An 18,834-nucleotide genomic window follows, 5' to 3' on the forward strand; every position below is an offset into this window, starting at 1 on the left:
TTTGTTGCCATGGCTGGCTAACACAGCTCCATTTAAATCACCTGTTTATGCTGCCATTGTAATAGATTATACACTGAGTATGAGATCTTTTGGAAGTCAATGCTAGTGACAACTACAGCACCCACAGTGCTTGACAAAGTTGTATAATTATGCGCATGAGATTGTGCAATAAAGTTGTGCCAGTAACAGATACCAGTACTGCACACGCTCCTTACGATAGTCGCATAACTCCCTGGCATATGCCCATGATCAGGAATTATGCGTCCAATTTTCTTCTGTGGGAGATGTGTCGACCGCAGGCTGTGCTTTGTTACTTGGTTTAATAAAATAGTTAGGTAGACCGTGACATCACTTCATCTGCGTCAGCTTGCATGCTGCCAGTGTAGCATGATGCATGAACTGAAGTACAGTAGTGTGATTGTACACAATGTACATGTATCAGTAGAGAGAGAGCGTACACTACATAGTCTGTGATTACCTAGGTGTGGAGCCGGAGCAGTCTTCATACTGTTGATGACTCATCATGATTGTAATACTGAATGTTGGCAAAGACATACATGGGTGGGATTTATCAGGGTTGATGAAGGACATCAATTTTGCGATTGCATGCATGGACTCTTTTTTCATTTACACCAAGTGGCACTGAAGATGACCAGTACACATTATGGAGATAAAAGCTGTCCCCCGTGAATTCCGCGGCAGAATATCAGAAGTTCCGTGCAGAATTCTGCGGCTGAAAACAGTAAATTCTGCGCTAATTCTGCAAATCCTTGTATATTCTGCAGCAATTCTGCAAGGAAAACGAGCGTAAAAACAGATCGAATTTCCGCAACCCCACCGAAGTGTGTTGTCCCCATAAATTCCGAACCAAAAATATGCGAAATCCTGGTCCAAAAGAATTGAAAACTCCACAATATACTGTAAGTTGACTTTGAAAGTCACAAGCAGGTTGGTTTGGCTGTGAAAACACATCGAAAGTCTCCAGGAAAAGCAGTTTTTCTCTCTTTTCTGCAATATTCCGCGGACACTACTGGATTCCGCGGAATTCACAGGGGACAGTAAAAGGTGGCATTCTTCCAAATGTGGAATGAAGACTGCAGGGTTTACAGACCTCTCGCCATGTAGCCAGTGTAGGCAGCGCAGAGGGATGACAGGAGTACACTGTATACTAGTTTTTAGTATTCCCTGGATGACACTTCTCAAGTCCTGATGAGGCCGCCAACATAGGCTATGGCCAAGGCCACCCACCACCGCAGAAGCCTAGGCATGACAGGAGGCACTGACATTATCTTGACAGATGTTTATCATAACAACCGTCAACAACCACAGGACTTGGGAGCTAAGTTCATTGAAACGTTTTAGACAGAAAAAGGTGAACCACATGGCTGTGCCATAACTGAGCATTGCCAACAAACCAGCATTCCATTCATCAGGAGACAGGGCGGGGGAAGACACACACAAACCAGCATCCGGCTACCTTTCCGAGCATAGCAAAGGGAAGACAAAGCCAACTAGTATACTGTGGTACCATCCAGAGCATGCCACAGCAAACCTAAATCGCACACACACACAGCATTCTCTTGGCGTGCACCAGAATTACAACAAATTTCCACACTGTACTACTATTACTTTATCTACTTTCATTTCAATTCCACCGACGCCAACACAGCATCTACGTACGCATACATCGGCAAAACGAGTAAAATCAAGTTTTAGCTTTTCAGCAAAAAGGTTGGAGAATCGGCTCAACCACACCCACCAAAATATAAGCAAGCTTACACGTACAGCAGTAGAGTAAAACACACATGGGGAAGTCAACAAAGCAATATAGGCCTTCATTATTACATTTTGTGACATTGGCTGAGTATTAGCGGTGTAGAGCTGGCAATATATGACTTGCGTCATAACGGGCATGGGGTGGGAGGTGGTAAGAAAAAGCAGTTGCAAGAAACAAATCTGGATGTTCATTGTTGAAATAGCATATTACTGTTGATAAATAATTGATTACGAACTCTTCGCCTTGGGTTGGGAGAAACTCTGGAATGCTGCACGAGTGCAAGGTTCAATGGCAAGCTTTTCAAAAAGCAGTGAACCGAAGAACCAAAGCGGTGCGTACTCCAAAGCGATACATCCAAACAAATGGTACGTGAACTGCTGACTGTAATCCCAGGAGTTGGCGTCGAACTGCATCAGCACCAAGCCGAAGGCTAATTCCACAGCGAAACACAGAAGCATGTAGAGGAATCCTCTCGCCAACATCGTGATTTTGTGATCCAGAAAGAAGAAATACAGTCTCTCGATGACCAAGAACGAAAGACCGTAGATTATCAAGCTCCACACAGACGAATAACCGACGAGCTTGAGATCTCCATCTTCCAGGAAGTAGGACCACATAGCCGTCCAAAATACTTCAATGTAGAAGGCATTGATAGAATAGAATGCCAGGCGATAGGGCCAGGACACTCGAGAATATCCGATTGTCGGCTTGTTGTCGCTGGAGTCCAGTGCCACTCCACCACATTCGCACAACGGGACGGAGCCCTTGAGCTCGTAGTTGTAGATTCCGGACATCTTTGGAAACCAAACAGACCTGGGTGTGCAAAAGACAACCAAGCAAAAATAATAATGAACACAATGAAAACTTTCTGCAAAATATATCACCAAGAACAAGATCCTTATAAACGTGGCGAAGTCGCGCGCGCGCGCGCGCCCCAACGCTTTCAGGTTCAACAGAGCTAGCTATTATAGTACTAGTACAACACACTAACACAACCACTGCTAGTATTGAATAGTAGGGAGCATCTTCTTGACCTTCAAGAAGCGTACTGCCAAACCAAACCCAACAGTCTTCAGAAAACACAATGACTTTCGCGCGCGTCCGAGCCAACACATGTCACAAAAGCTCAATCAATGATCAACTAAAACAAACTACGGTGTGAACCAGACTCCATCAGGTAGGTACTAGGTGTGCAACGATGTAGAGAATAGACGAGTTGCAGCGCGGGATGTTTCAATCCCCGCATTTGAAGCACGATAAAACTACGCCTTTTTTCATTTTCGAACCGCGCATTCGCATGAAGACGGTGCACCGGGCCACTGATATCAAGCAAGGCAAAAGGAGTTAACTCACCTGGAGTCTAGCTTCGCGTTCTGGAGAGCAGACTGCAAACAATTCCACGGATCAAGACTCGATGAGGACGGCGCACAGCACTGAAATGCACCTGTTACAGCCACACTACGTCTGTCTAACCTTATGAAAGACAAAGAAACAACTCTTGTAGTCTCACTTGCCAGGTGAAAGAGATGCAAAGACCGCACTCAAAATGACTTCGACTCGAGCCACACCAGGGAGTAGTACAATACCACGGTATTGTACTACTCCCTGAGCCACACACAAAAATGGCTCGGCCTGGCTTTGGCTTCAGAGTTGTACAGTGCTGGCAACTGAAATCCGACCCCCTGAGCGGTGCGCTCACATCGCAAAGAATGTGAACCCACCGCTCGGGGGATCGGATTTCAGTTGCCAGCACTGTACAACTGAACTCGTACAGTCATGTACTCCCGATATATCCACTCATGCACCCAGCTACGTAGGCCAGGCCCCCGGCCGGGTACCAGTACCCGTACCCGGTACCCGTGCCGCGCTTGCATGCACTGCACTGGTACAATGAATGGTGCTGGACCTGCTGGTACAGTGGTGCATGGTAGGACCTGCTGGTAGGGAAGTCGTTCACGATTCCCCTGGCTAACCAGTTCGAATCCAGCGTATGCAATTGCGCAAGTCGGATCGTTTCGGTTTTTCCCCGCGTCATTATGACTCATACGGTACAGTGTGATATCATGTACATGCATGGTGATGTAACGACTAACGTCGAAGTAACGAGTACTAACAGCTAACGACAGTACGAGCTTGTCCTTGACTCCTTACTTGCCAGTCGAGTCCTTGGCTTGTACCGACTGTACCATGTGTACTGCTGACTGCTGTTGTTGTAAATCTACGTGCGGACTGCGGAGTGCGCGTGTAATTCATACTAATAAAATATTAATTGTGTCCCGACCCGAGCAGGTACTAGGTGCATGTGGTTCGACGTGTAGTGCATGCAGCCACGACTCGTACAGCTACAGACTCACTCAGTACTGACATAAACACTACAAAAATGTACTAGTGACAGTAGTCTACATCACGGTGTATGTGCACCGCGCAGGACTGATCACACGCCGACGCCGCAGGCCGTACAAACATTGTAATACTTGGCACGGGTTTCTCACAATGGCATGCACACCCACGACACACCTCCATGTATGATAGTACATGACTGTAGTGTAGTCATAGAGTTTGCTCTTCCACTTTCGATCCACTGGCACTCGTACTCGTGCTTGAACGTCGAACAGAGGCCGCGCCAAGCACGAAAATAGAGTCACGAGTGGCTCCTAGCGATCCTTGCGCCGTAGATAAACCATGATCGCTATCGAGAATACTGTTTGCTTTATAGTTATACTGAGCACTTTACCACGCTAGAATCTACAGTACTACAAAGTCATGTACCTTAGGCTGTACTAACCCCCCCACACCCCCCCCCCCCCCCTCTCAGCACTCACCCTGTACCATCCTGTACCGTAGTAGTCTCATGGAGATCATAGACATAAAAACTCCCAGCTAGCTGGCTGTTGGTGCGAGGGATCCCCAATAGCAAGAGTACTATATCACACGCACATGCACACACACACACACACACACACACACACACACACACACACACACACACACACACACACACACACACACACACACACACACACACACACATACCGTGCACATACATGTACGTGCACACACGTGCACTCGTACTTGCAAACTTCACAACACTGACCCAAAGGATACAGTCAACACTCTCATTTTCTAGTTTCTGCAGACGGAATAACTGCATGTGTTGCAAAGTCACATCAGAATTTTTCAGAATAAGTTATAGTTGGTTGATAGAGTGGCATTATCGTGCGTGCCACGCCAAACGGTCCATTGTGGCCAATGCCGGAGACTTAGCTGATGACCGTGATCCGTTCTACCCGCTACATGTATAAGGGTATGTTTGAAGCAATGAAATCACACAAGACTGACTGACTGACGACCGTCGCTTACATGTATAGCAGCAGCAACAGTAGACAGATAGATAGATATATTATATATAGGGCAGGGTAAGAGCGACAGCAAATACACGCCTCCAAGAGTACATAAACACCGTGCGCAGCTGCGCCGCTGGTCTGGTCCAGGGTGGGAGGTTTGTTGACGTCACCCGGCATGGGTTTTTCGTTCTTGCCGCTTTCAAAACAATTTTTTTTAAATGATTTCTCCAGCCACTGTACCTTTCCGATCATACATGAACTCATATTGCAAGCTAGTTAGTGAAACCCTGCAGAGTTCACGTGGCCAAAGACTCACAGTAAATACATTTTACTCCCAGAAAAGTTGGTGTCAACATAAAATCCCACCATGGGCATAACCAAGCAAAGTTGGACACTCCGCTTGCTTATGTTGTCTTGACGACGCCAACGATACGCACACTTATTCTACCAGAATTCTAAAACAGTTCAGGCATGTGCACATGCCAACGGAGCGGGATTGGGAGCGTTCAGAGCTCAGTGCAGTCAAGCCAGACGATGGTGTGTGTGTGTACGCGCGCTCGTGCGTGTGGGTACATACTGGTGACAGTTCCAGTGCGTGTCGGCGATACTCAGGATATTGACATGAATCTTAATGTCGGGGATGGGAATCATCACCAGAGGCCATGTTACTGCAGCTGCACCTCCAGAAGTTCTGGGCACTTCTCAATAACAATCGACAAGAGCGAGCCAACATAGTGATTGAGACGTCGCGAGTGAAGCTGCTCATCGCGAAGTGCCGACAATAGCTGCAGGGAGAAGCACACCAACATGGAATACATTCAGGACTCTCTTCAGAGTTAGTCACGGACTGACAGTTCCGCATCTTTAAATATGCCCCCCCCTACCACATACATGTACACACACCTTCTCATAGATCAAGCTACATATCCGATGTGGGTCCTGAAGTGCTGCAGTGACTCTGAGAGGAGTGGATCAACTCGCCATCAAGTGCCGGGTCGAAGATCAAAAATTCCGCCGATACCCTCTGTGTCCCGGCCATTGCCTTTGACCACCCCACCAGTGTGTATGCCTGCTCACAAGCATACATGCAGGAAATCACCAAAGTGCAGTGCAGAATACGCTGCAAATGCTGATAACGTGTGTACGGGTATCGCTTCATTGCATGCCATCTTGCTAATCACTTTGTGCGGATACTACATAGGATTCTTACCTCATCCTTGGACTGTGCCTCCAATTCAGCAGCTAGAGATTCAGTCTGCCATGATGAAGAACAAAAGAAGACAACAGGTTTAGCAAAGAACTAAGCCACTTGAATAGCTCAAATCCATAGGCACTACACTGTGCCCGTTTCGACTGGGAGATACCTCTGTCTGTGATTCTCTGGCAGTGTACAGTAGCCTCACGGGTCATCCAGTTCTGAGCAAAGCATCATCCCACATGTACACATGTAGCAGCACACTTTGCCACACACTGCAGGGTACTGAGCTCATGCATGTTAATGCACATGTACCACTGGCGCAGGCAGTTCTTCTTCAGTCTTCTATGCACGTCCATGATTGCACTGCAAGCCGTGTGATGCTTGCATGCGACTTTTCTACCATTACTTGTTAAGTTGTTACTAAAGTACTTGTCAGCATGCAGAAAAGCCAAAGAAGCCATACTTGACCCCGTAACTCCACACAGCACTAAGCCGCTCAATCTTGAAGATTTCGGTGAATTAGGAAGACGGGAACGGTGAATATTATATCGGCATCATTTCACATACCTCCTCCATAACCAGTGCCTTGCCTTGGAGGACCAGCACAGAGTAGAGCTCATCATTCTTGCACTTTTCATCAGCTAGCTCCTGTGGGTCATGATGGTAAACACAGCAATACCGGTATTAGAGCGGCACATGCGCAATAGGCCTTATGCACGTTGAACAGATGCACGGAATCCCGTCACAGAATCTCGTAGAATCTTGTAGAATCCCGTAGACCCGGTTGAATGTGCAGGACCCTATTGTGTTTACTGCTTTTTTCACTATGAAATGGGCCCTGCAGGCATTTCATACGAACACCTTTTTCTGGCAGAGATCTAGCTAGTCGTTAGTTCAATCCCAAAGTGAAGAAGCTGGAAAAGCGATTGTTTGCCATGAATTATGAGGCTAAATGGGTCAAACGTGCATGTATAGCACACAATGAACACCCAACCGGGTATGTACACACCTACGGCCCTAGTACAGAACTTCATACATCTGTACAACGTGCATAAGGACTATGGAAGTCGTGAAAACAAACTGATTAAAAATCGGTGACAGCAGCCTTACAATTTGCAACAATATCGCGAGTTTTTCATCAGGTTTATTGGCAACACCTTGCTAAGCAGGCCCTGGGAAGACTGAATTTTCTAGTAAAGAGACTACCAGTATATGATAGCCATGCAAGAAGATGCAGAGAGATGAGAGGCATCGTGATCTTATTGGCTTCGACGCCGAGGTGCATCACAAACTCACAGGCATTGCATTGAACACACTGCATTACCTTCTCAAGACTTTGCATCCGGGCATAGAGCTCATCCGAAGAGGACACGCTCATGCGCATCGTACTGGACTTCTCCAGTCTGTTGTAGCGTTTCTCCCAAGCTTCATTTTGCTGCGTCGAATTTGAAATTTGCTGTGAGGAAGGAAAGGCCAAATTGCCAGCAGAATGTGCAATGCAAAAGTGAGCCAAATGTACTGCAGAGGATAAACACTTGAAATACTATGAGTGCACAAAGTCATTTACAGCGCATGTCTATAATTCCCAGCAGCCGCTTACTGTACAGTCGCCGCGGGTATTCTATTGGTTTGAGCGGGTGCATGCCACTAGGAGAGGCTAAGAAATTGTCTCCCAGCCGCCCGTGACTGACAATAGGTAGCCATTCAACCCGTTGGAAGCCTACGGGACGTTGCTGCATCTAGGCTGGCCATGTCGGTTTGATCTTACCTCCTTCAAGTCAGCTATTGTTCGTTTACACCGATCTGCTTCTTTGCGGTGCTGCTCCTGTTGGCTGCATAGCTCCTGGCCGAGCAAGTCCAGTTTACGTTTCATCTGGATGTTGGTGTCTTCCAGACATTCATGTTCCTGGATATGATTCCAGGAGAAAGAACCCAGTGTTCATTATAAAGCCAATGAAATGATCAAGTTCCAATAGAACGTTTAGAAAAGGCACCGGCATTGAACAGGAATTCGCCGAAAGAACCAAAGTTATTATCAACTGACTTCAACGCTCGGACACAACTATCACTGCATACTACTCCCCCCCCCCCCCCCCGCGTTATATTTGGCAGCATCTTTGAGGGGTTCACAATAAAATCAGAGCATGGCAGCAGATTGGCATCACACTTAATTTGCTGTTCGCTGGACTTGCTTTCCGCCATACGTGTGGCACATTGGGTCTCCGACGGGAAACACTCACATCACATGTTCACAGCACGTTCCATAATATGTGCATGTATGATGTAACGTTACAATGAAGGCGAGCGTGCAACCAGTCTGAATATCTGCCATGATTATGTTGATGACTTCCATAAGCTGAGTGCCCGGGGTTTCTTTCAGAGAGTCACGGCTGTATTTACTACTCCAGTGCTCGCTAAAAGCAGGCTGGAAACGTACGACTGGAAAACTACACCACGTGACATGAAGTGTCGCGGTCCGTGGACCCATAGCAAACCCATGCAGAGTTGCATGTTCCTGGAGAGTAAATTACTAATAAATACTGGTAATATACTTTTGCTTCTACCTATTGCTGCACGTGTTGTTCAAAGATTCCACTGACGTCTTCATTACCTCTTTGGCTGCCTTTATCTGATCTCGCAGTGCTGTTTCAGATGCACGAAGTTCTGTTTGAGCTTCGTCGGACTGAGCTAGTAACTGCCGCACCATGTCAAGTTGCTGTGCAGCCTTCCTCTCTGTCTGGGCCTGGAATTGAATTTAAGCAAAAACACCAGCAACGCACGCACAGAGAATGGTCGCGATTAGCTCTAGTCCAACAATCTAAAGTCAAGAGAACACAATACTGACTGGCTACGCTGTGACTGTATATCTAACGAGAAGATTGCCGCACGGTCCAATTTGTCGTTTCAAATGACCTCTAAAAATCCCCGCGTAACCCGGTACACAAAAAAGCTCTGATTATGTGCGCCCGTACACGGATGCTGGCCACTATCAACGTCAATACACGCCATATTATCAGTCACGTGGAACTGTGGGTGCACACACTTTGGTGTGAAAATGAATTCCCTTGGATAGCATGCAGAGCGGCAGCTTGGCGTTTTCTGCTCATTGCTGGTTGCAAAAGCAGGTATGCACTGCATCTTCAAAGGGAAATCTGTGTACCAGCCAAATATGCCTTCACTAACCGGAGACCATTATGGGTTCGTCATTCTGGTACTGTAGTGGATATTCTTACCATTTTCACCCGGGCCTTCAGCTCTTCCGCTCGCTTCTCATCTTGATACTTTCCCTCGTTCTCCCGCAGCTTATCCTCCAAGGCATGTATCCTGAAATCACACACAAGTATAATTATTAGCAGGGATTGTCAGATCGGAGGTGCCCAATAGCAGGTGCGCACACGCGCGCGCGCACACACACATACACACACACATACACACATGCACACACACACACACGCGCGCGCGCGCGCGCGTCTGCTCAACTAACTTGATGTGAGAGTCAAAGAGTTGCTAAGCAGGTCTGCATAAGACAATCATAACAAGCTGTGATGTAATGATAGGTGGGTGTGCGTAGAAGCCATAGAACATAAAAATACCATTATATCTGATCAAAATCCTGTGATAACGCAAGCACAGCTACTTCGAAGGATATATGTGGACTTACTCTCGAACTTTCTCTGCTAGGTCATGTTTAAACCTAGACGATCTGTCCAGTGTCAGACTTCGATCTCTTTCCAACGAATCAATTTTTGCCTTCAGGCTGACCTCCTGGGAGACAGAGATAAGGCAAAGCATGGTATCACAGGGAATGATTCAGCACAGATGGAAACTGAAAGTCTGAGGGAAGCTGCTACAGAATTGCACTGGAAGAGTGACCTAGATCCGGCAAAACCAATGGGCCCGGGTTGGTCGCGTCATGACCAGACCAACATGCCAGCTACAGTAATACCTAGACTAGCCTTGGCACAGTCATTGTTGAGCCAGGCCACAATCAATTCGTTCTGATGATGGCATACCTGACGGTGCAGATACTCAATGGCATCATCTTCCCGCTGAAGTTCATCTTCACTCTCGCAAAAGGGTAGTGCGCATCCCGGAAAGCTCTGCCTGCAGAACGCAACACACAGAGAATGGACCCGTCAGTTGCTTGTGGCAGCGCTGCTCAGTGAACTGCCACCATGTGCGTCAAGTTTGCGCCCTCAGCGGCGCCAGTTCACATGCCAGTGTTGCGCACAGGTCTGGGGTCTGGGGTCTGGGCCGGGTGCACAGCACTCAGCGGGGCATTGACTCGCTTGGTCGGACTTTAAGTTTATTGCCCAGCATCGGACATGTGTGGTTGCCAGGGGAAATGAGCGTTACCATGACCTGCTAGATACGGCAGCACTCTTTCCATTGTACATTAAATCACCCAACACACGTCAATACCCAAATGATGGCCATCAAAAAAAATCATGCGGGTGCTACGCTGTCAGCAATGGTTACTGATCCGACCATATCGAGCAGATCAAAGCAACATGATGTAATCACGGCATAGAAATCCAGTAAAATGGTTTGTGACAACAACGAGGGCATTGCGTTTACCTCCGCGGGCTGCGCAGGCCGATAACTGGAAGGCTGCGCTGCGACGTGACTGGACGATGGTGGCGTATCCTGTGATCAACAGCAATGGCAGTGGCAATGTTAATTAACAGTAGTGCCGGTCAGACGTAAAATAATTTAAGAGTAGAGCAACACTGCCACCTAAAGTAGTACTAGTACTGCTAGTGCTACTAGTGCCTGGAAGAAGACAAGAGCTTGCAATTTAGATCACTTCGTTCAGGAAATCCGACAACCAAGTGCATGTGTCTGTACAGATGAAGTGACCTAAGGAGAGCAGGCACTGAGTCGCATTAGCAACCTGAAATAATCCACGGTAGATACACACGTTTACCCTGCGTTGTATCCTGAAAAGCAGTGGGTCAAGTCTTGAAAACTCAAATTTCTCACACGCCCTTGGATCATTAGCGGGCCTAAGTGGTACAGACAGACGGACGGACGGACAGAGAGACAGACACTATGCCAGAAACCCAGACACACAAACACCAGATTGATACAGCCTTCGCCAATCAGAGCCCAGGCAACGTACCTCAAATAGGCAGGTGTTATCTCGCCAGATCCCTCAAACAGCTCAGTCGCACCGGGGGTCTTCTTGCTACCATTCTCCGACTGGCAGGTTGGCGTAGAGACGGCGGTCATCGGAAATGAACGCGGAGGGAATGACCGCGGCGAACAGTTATTACTGGATGAGCTGCTGTTTGGCTGCAGGGAACTTGACGGGCTTTGCGGGTCATCATCTCCCGTAAGGGGATTGCTGGTAACCAGGTGACGTGGAAAATCATGTGACAGGGACAGTCCATTTTGCTGGCATGCCAGTGTTTGACTGGTATTCCGTTTAAATGGCTGCGGCAGGGAGATAATGTTGATAGAGGACAGGACATCATTAGGAACCCAACATCACTCAAATTACCTATTCTTCTTTGAAGGTAGTACTAGGAGAATTGCATGGTAACCATCCTTGCAACCTGAAGAATTTCTACCATAGTATGGTCCTGCCAAAGAAATCTGTTCATGATGGACTATGTTGTCAACACATACATTAAATTTTACAATTGTACCGTGACAGTAATTGACTCCCCAAAACGTTTGATGCCCCACATCAATGCCATCATAAAACAATTATATTGATGAGTGGAGAAAGGCCATGGTATTCTGGCAGCACCGCTAGGTCAATTTTTTCCCAATCGCATTTACACATGTTGAGCGTCAGTGTCACTCACCTCACACAGACATGGCCTCTGGCAAGAACATGACTTCTGCAAGTGGTCCACGTCTTGGTCTGGCATGTTGTTACTGGCTATATTGCATACAACAAGACAGACAGACACGGCAGAGTGTTGCAAACAAGGGATTTCAGTTCATCTAGGTACAGATATCTGAGCTATCTCACGCCAAAGAACACGGCCTCGCCGTTGAATCTAACCGGAACTAGCATGCCATGTGCTTTACCATTCGACTGCATACTGCAATGTTGTTCATCGGAAGAACTTCCGCCATGAGCTGCAAGCCGGATAGGACATGGCAGACAGAGAAAGTCTTCACTGTAGGAGCGAAAGAAGAACGGGAAACCTCCACAGTATTACCAAGTGCCATCTACCCCATGCGTACTACCCAGTGCCATTTTGCAAAAAATTCAGAGTTTTGCGTACTCGTTTTTTTCAGGTCAACATTCTGGCTGATTATTAGTGTAATTTGGGGAAGAAGAAAAAACGATACTGTACAACTTTTCCAGCCACAGAGTTCACTTGTGAAGCTGTAGTACATGCACATGTGCAGTGCACTGCAGGCTGCATGCACTCTGCGATCCGATTTTGGATTGATTGATCGTGGACACGTGGATGGGTGTCTTCTGCACCATTTTCACTGCTTTCGAAGACACCTTATTTTTTCACTTTTGCGGGATACTTAGATTGAAATCCGTACTGCGGACAAAACCTCGTTTTCCGTAAAAAAACATACGGCCAAATACGGGCGGTTGGCAACACTGCCTCCGAGGCGCCTAGGATTTGAAGGCAAAGAGTCATCGCAGTCGCTTGACTCGACGAGAACTCGTAGTAGTGCGAGATCCGCACCAACTCGGCAGAGCATGATGTGCTAGAGCTGATAGCCAGATAGTTGTAGAACGTCAGTACCGTCGGTCAGTGTCGTGCAATGTTATCGCATGAGCTGATTGTTTAGTAGCTGGTGGTGTTAGTGGACAGTATAGCGTAACTTGTAGTTCCTCGGTCCTTTTTCTTTTCTATAAATTTATCCTTGCCTCTCCATCCGAGTCTAATAAATTAAGGCTTGGAATTTAAAAACATGATTATCGACGACACACTTGCCTCTTCTGTTCATGTCTTGCCCCGCTCTAGTAATACTAATAGTTCATGAATCCGCCCAGTCCATATTCCCTCTCTGTTTCTCTTTCCTTCCAGTTGCGTCTTCCTTTCTGCTCTGTTTTACCTTTCTCCTTTCGTTCGACCCCCTTGACATTTGTACTTTGTGCTATTGAGGCAACGAAGTGAAATAATAAAAACCAAACCAATGTTGGTGTGTTGTCCAATATTCAGCAAACCAATGTTGGTGTGTTGTCCAATATTCAGTGTCCGCTGGTGCTCTACCACCACAAGTTGGATGGAGAAACTGTTTTTGACACGATTTGTCAGATGCCAAGAATTCCTCCAGCACAACATGACAACAGGCCACTAATCCCGCCAGTCCTTCCTGTTGCAAACCACAAAACTCGCCTTAGCCATGATTTGCAACATTACTATGATCTTTCTAAACTAACTGTTACTTGCTACTTGCTGCATGCAGGGCGTCTTCGCATTGTTGGGTCGGCAAAGCAATCGCTGCTGCGCAACGTAATCGTTCCTGGTTGCGAATGATCCGTATGTACACTCATCCCAGCATTCCACTGCAATATCTAGGGCGGCAGGCATGACGACGAGCCGCCACCGCACCATACTGTTCATAGCCTCCATCATGCATCGCTCTTCAAACAGTCCAGCGACTGGCAGCGTTACTTCAAGCCCTTCGCCATGAACTCAATGACTAGCTTAGCAGCTAGCTGTCATTCGACTTGGCATTTGTGAATAATGTAATAGTCCTACGAGGGGAAATCGAAACCGGCCGCGAGAGACGATTGTCGGCGGCCAGCATTGCGTTTGCAACATTGTAAATCACAGTACTTGCCGATTCGCCTTGCCGTGGGTGCGAAGCCTTGTCGCGCGGGGCGATCGCAAGTTAGTTCACTTCAATGACAGCACTTACCGCTGCAGTTGGCGATGCTGACGTCCTCTGAACTGCCTCGCGTGCGCTCCTGTTGCTCAGTGCTGGATTTAGAAGCCAAAGATTCACGATCCGACGAGCTCCTGCTACTGCCTATCGAACTGGAAGGCGACATACCAGCTTCGCCCTGGAAGCATTCCACCAGCCGAAGAAACAAACACCATGTCCATGGTGCTTGATAAACAAACTAGCAATAGAAAACCTTCCAACAATAATAATATTATGCGTCTCCCCAGCAGCACAAACACAGTTTTTTTTCAAAGATATAAAACCGAAGACGGTACAGAGCTAGAGGGCCTAGGCTAGGCCAAGGGTAGACCTCCTGAGTGAAAATGGCACTCCTGTGACAGGTTAACTCACCTACTGACCCCTGGGCCCTGTCTCTACTGAAACTCCAGGAGACGGCACATAAGTAGATGTACATGAAGACATAGGTACGACGGGGGAGGGAAGACACGAAGTGCTCCAGAAGAAGGGAGTCGTCACGAATTACTTACATTTCTGCTCTCGGCCTCTCCTGGTTCAGGACTGGATGTGCAAACGCTGCAGCCACTGTCGTCGGCTTCGTCTGCTGCCACTGCACGGCGAACGACGGTGCTGCGATGGCTTGCCACAGCCGGGTCGACACGAAACTCGCCACTACTGGCCGCTTTCCGCGCCAGCTTCTGGTGACGATTGCCCTCCATGATCTTGATAACCTATCAGGCAAGGTGTGTGCCGTTCAGCGGTACGCAACACACTGTTCAACGGTGATGTGAAAGCTCAAACAAAGAAAGCTCACTTTTTCGCACCTACAAAGCAACTCCGATCCTGTTTCTGCCGGTATCCCAGCTGACGCACAGACCAGTGTTGCCCAGTGTCGGTTATTTTCTTGATCGTCGGTCTTCGCCCACGTCAACCTCTCGCGAGTGCACACGAGTTGCACAACAGACATCGACAGCGACCAGACAAGGACTTTAGTTTAGGTGTAGTAGATCTACGAGCGCAGCAGGTAAACTGGTTGATGAGTGAGGCTGGGTTGCACAAGGCACACAGAACTTGTGTCAGCACAGTAAAGCCAACAGCTGCTTCAGCGCACCCCCGGTGTGAAGTTCCTTTCTCAGTTTCTGTACTCGTCACAACTAATACTTCGACAAACACACAAGAAAGTCAATATTATTATTATGACAGGATCTATCCAGTATAAGAATAGATCTGCTGCAGCGTTAGCCGAAAAAAGTACGGTAAGTGAGGCGTAGCATTTAGCCTCGTGTCATGATAATTCTGTCTCCATTATGATGAGGCACACTGCTGATGAACACGCGTGGCAAGGCAAGCCACAAGCACCTACATAAAGCCAAGAGGCAAGAAGTCACAGTTTGCAGCGACCTGTCCTTGTCCCCTTGCACCTTTGTGGCTTCAGCGCTGAGTGCTCGACTCTACTCTACCATACTCTGTTGTAGTCTGAATGCACTGACTTCGTCTTTGTATCAGCTCCACAGCCTCCACTCCAGATCCACTGTCTTGTTACTTGTACTAAGTTGTAGGCTCCAGAACATGACATGATTGTAATGACAATCATGTACCATGACTGTGTACCGCGCGCGAGTCCTCTTCGTGTTCACACGCTCCTCTTTCATGCCTCATCTGGCGAGCGACGTATTGTCGTGCGCGAATTGATGTGCGCATGCGTAATGGTATACCTGTACAGTCGTCATGGTCGTGTGCCAGGAAGCTGAGGAGCGCGGAGTGGAGTGGTGGGAGTTTCAGTTTCACGATCACAACTCCCTTGTAAAAACTCATACCTACATAATTATAAGTCGCAAGTACCTCAGGAGTCAGTACACCAACACTGGCAACAGACACGGTTACTGACAAGACTTGAACATGAACTGATTTGTAACCCAAATCACAATCCCCTGCTGTTGGTTACACTATGCCACTCTGTTCACGCCCGCCCGTCACCCAAAAGACCTCCTAATAAGTCTGCTAAGGCCTAACGCTCCCACCCGCCTGTTGCCTGCCAATCTCCCAACGCATCCACACATCTACTGTCCCCTGCCTCCCGGGATCCCCAGTGCCAGTGTCAGAGCTTTTTCTCAACGCTCACACCCGCATGTTGCCCGCCATCCTCCTAATTACCTAAATACGTCCACCCGCCTGTTGGCCGGGCTGGTGCCCACTAGTGCACTGCCTCTCATGACCTAGCACCGCAGACTAGACCGCGCTACCTAAGTCCTTATCTGACGCTACCACTACCAGACACTACTGGGGGACTGCGCCCACCTGTAGGCTGTAGACTCATTTGTCTACCTACCGCTAGATGTGTTTATGCATGTGGCCGGGGCCGGGGGCCGCCCTATGTCACAAGTATGTGTTTATATAAAACCGTTATTAGTGCTGGCCAGGTAGAACCCCAGGCAGTACACTATCAGTTGTCTGATTACCATGATTACTGCCTCGCGGCATGAAACTCGGGGTCACAACCAACGACAACTAACTAATTACTAACTTGAATGTCCTCCGCTGAGTCTGCTAACCATTGCCTACATGTAGTATGGCTATGAATATGTTACTGTGTAGAAACACACGATGGTAAATCGCAAGAGGCACACAAAGGAAAGTACCCGGGCTTATTGTTGTAACTCAGAGTTTCATGGTACTACAACAACCAATCATCAGACAAAAGAAGGAGAGAAGCAGCAGAAATGTCAATGGTAAATTGCTATCTCTTTGGACAGCTAGCCAGTGTTTGCCAACGGTACATGATGTCGATGTTGATGTACTTCAAAGTATACATAGGCTATGTACAAAGAAAGGCTGGGGTAGCTTTAGTTAGAACGAATGCCTGTTTTATCAATCCTGCAGATCATGAGATAGGATCGTGAAGGGCTGGACTACTCATTAACCTTGGTTAGGGGTGCCACGGATTCACATTCTCTGTTGTAGTGAGTAGACGGCTACCAGCTGTACTGACCGCACACTGTGCAGTGATGCCTGTGTTGGCCAAGCCCACCTATAAGTATGATAATAGTGTTGTAGCAGCTGTCTCTCTACAGTAGTAGTAATTCCAAGCTGAGTACGCACATGATAATTATAGCCATGATGACTGATTGATATGGCGATTGTTGTTCCTCTTGGGACTGTGTTAGTACTGTCACATGATGACTGTACACTCAGTGTACATTTCACCAAGAGCATAATCATTTGTAACGGTTAACCGTGACCTCACTGGCCTCCGAGTGGCGTTACAGTCACAAACCTTTCAAGGACAACAACTCTGATAAGTAGTTGATAAGGCGACCACCTGCCTCAGAGGAACACTATACAAAGTACAATATGATCAAGTTATGTCCAGCTCTGGATAAGGAGACTATCTGTACACATGGCCACGTTTCTTATCTAAGGTGCCTTGAGCGGTCGCCGTTGGACAGGTTTCACTGTATACACTATACAGTAATGTACACTATTGGTAGTACGCGCAGACACCCGTACCCTGTCAATGTACTGGTCATTGCAGTCTACAGGCCGCTCAGCACTCAGCAGTATGAGTCTTATGACTTGACTGATGACATCATAATGGGAACTTAGTTTACTTCTGAAACACTGTGACTTTGATGCAGTACAACAACAGAAACTTCCTAAACTAAAGCTGCTTGTAATTGTGTTTCTCAAAATAATTTTACGGCCAGTTGTAGCAGGAACCTTTTACAGCAACAACAACAACAACAACAACAACAACAACAACAACAACAACAACAACAACAACAACAACAACAACAACAACAACAACAACAACAACCCTCTCCCATACTTGTAAAATTCAAAGTGACGTAAATTACTTTCCAACTCCATCATTGAACCCGCAGCCCCACCCACAGCATCTCACCTTCTCATAAACTTATCTCTTATTGGCGATGGTGCCATCGTGAGAATAAAGAATTCACTTAAAAAACAGCAGCAACAACAACAAAAGCAGCTAGCGACGACAACGACGATGATCAAAGTGATGGCGGCGGCGGTAACGTATGAAAAAAAGGACACGGGTCCCATTTCATTTTTATGTTTCATCATGATCAGATGACGTAGCATTGGTTATTATGAGGCAGCCGGGAGTGGTTTGGGTACGACTCCCTGTGAGCCCGGGCAGTAATTAGTATGTGGCGAGGGTGGTCCTCATGATCATCTCCTCTCCCTCGTCGACTTTGCGGCTCCACAACTGAAGTCAGATACCCAGTCTCAGATGGGTGTCCTGGAATTGTAAAGACTTTCAACTTCAAGGCATACAGATTCGGTAAATTGGACCTGTGGCAAAATGTCTGGAAGGCCAAATCATCCTGCCAACCATGTATCCATGAAATCTAATGCATCCTGACAGCTGAGCTTGTGCATGTACATGATAAGGCGCCTAGCGCGCCTGTTGTAAGTCGATCCCGGTTAAAAGTTGATCCCCTCCTCTTCTCCAGGCCTCGATTTCCCGGTTCAAGGGAGTAAGACCTAGCCCTTGGCAGATTTTGCTCGAAAAGCAGTGAAATTGGCAGAACCATACGAACCATATGGCAGGCACTTCCTTGAATTCTGCTCTATTTCTGTATCCACATACCAAACATGCACGAAACATACCAGAAAAAGTACCAAATTCTGCCAATATTTCTGCCGCCATTATCCGC

At 47.4% G+C, this 18,834-nt stretch overlaps 2 protein-coding genes across 4 annotated transcripts; both read right to left on the reverse strand.

Moving 5' to 3' along the window:
• Positions 1–2,004: 2,004 nt before the first annotated feature.
• On the reverse strand, positions 2,005–2,571 carry LOC135805609 (transmembrane protein 229B-like). The gene has a single exon (XM_065319676.1). The coding sequence runs from the start codon at positions 2,569–2,571 to the stop codon at positions 2,005–2,007; it is 567 nt and encodes a 188-aa protein (XP_065175748.1).
• Positions 2,572–4,879: 2,308 nt separating this feature from the next.
• LOC135831100 (rab11 family-interacting protein 4-like) lies at positions 4,880–15,333 on the reverse strand. 3 transcript variants are annotated; one of them, XM_065343362.1, is made up of 15 exons: positions 14,683–15,333; positions 14,168–14,312; positions 12,362–12,412; positions 12,133–12,209; positions 11,442–11,755; positions 10,898–10,966; positions 10,333–10,423; positions 9,981–10,084; positions 9,553–9,643; positions 8,931–9,062; positions 8,088–8,225; positions 7,644–7,775; positions 6,887–6,967; positions 6,332–6,376; positions 4,880–5,906 (listed from the first exon to the last, which is right to left on the reverse strand). In XM_065343362.1, exons 1-15 carry the CDS (start codon positions 14,869–14,871, stop codon positions 5,787–5,789), a joined length of 1,779 nt encoding a protein of 592 aa, XP_065199434.1. In that variant the 5' UTR covers positions 14,872–15,333; the 3' UTR covers positions 4,880–5,786. The 3 variants fall into 3 exon arrangements, with proteins under 3 accessions (XP_065199434.1, XP_065199436.1, XP_065199435.1); XM_065343364.1 differs by lacking the exon at positions 14,683–15,333 and adding an exon at positions 14,546–14,657; XM_065343363.1 differs by lacking the exon at positions 12,362–12,412 and having other exon boundaries at positions 14,683–15,327.
• Between the last annotated feature and the right edge of the window lie 3,501 nt (positions 15,334–18,834).

This window comes from Sycon ciliatum, chromosome 1 (assembly GCF_964019385.1).
Source record: "Sycon ciliatum chromosome 1, ocSycCili1.1, whole genome shotgun sequence".
NCBI classification, from domain to species: domain Eukaryota; kingdom Metazoa; phylum Porifera; class Calcarea; order Leucosolenida; family Sycettidae; genus Sycon; species Sycon ciliatum.

Coding starts and splice junctions, on each gene's coding strand:
- LOC135831100 (XM_065343362.1), bottom strand. CDS start 14,871: ATGGAGGGCAATCGTCACCAGAAGCTGGCGCGGAAAGCGGCCAGTAGT. Junction 12,210..12,361: donor TTGCAGTATGCAGTCGAATG/GTAAAGCACATG, acceptor TATGCAATATAG/CCAGTAACAACATGCCAGAC. Junction 8,226..8,930: donor AGATAAAGGCAGCCAAAGAG/GTAATGAAGACG, acceptor AATCATATCCAG/GAACATGAATGTCTGGAAGA.
- LOC135805609 (XM_065319676.1), bottom strand. CDS start 2,571: ATGTCCGGAATCTACAACTACGAGCTCAAGGGCTCCGTCCCGTTGTGC.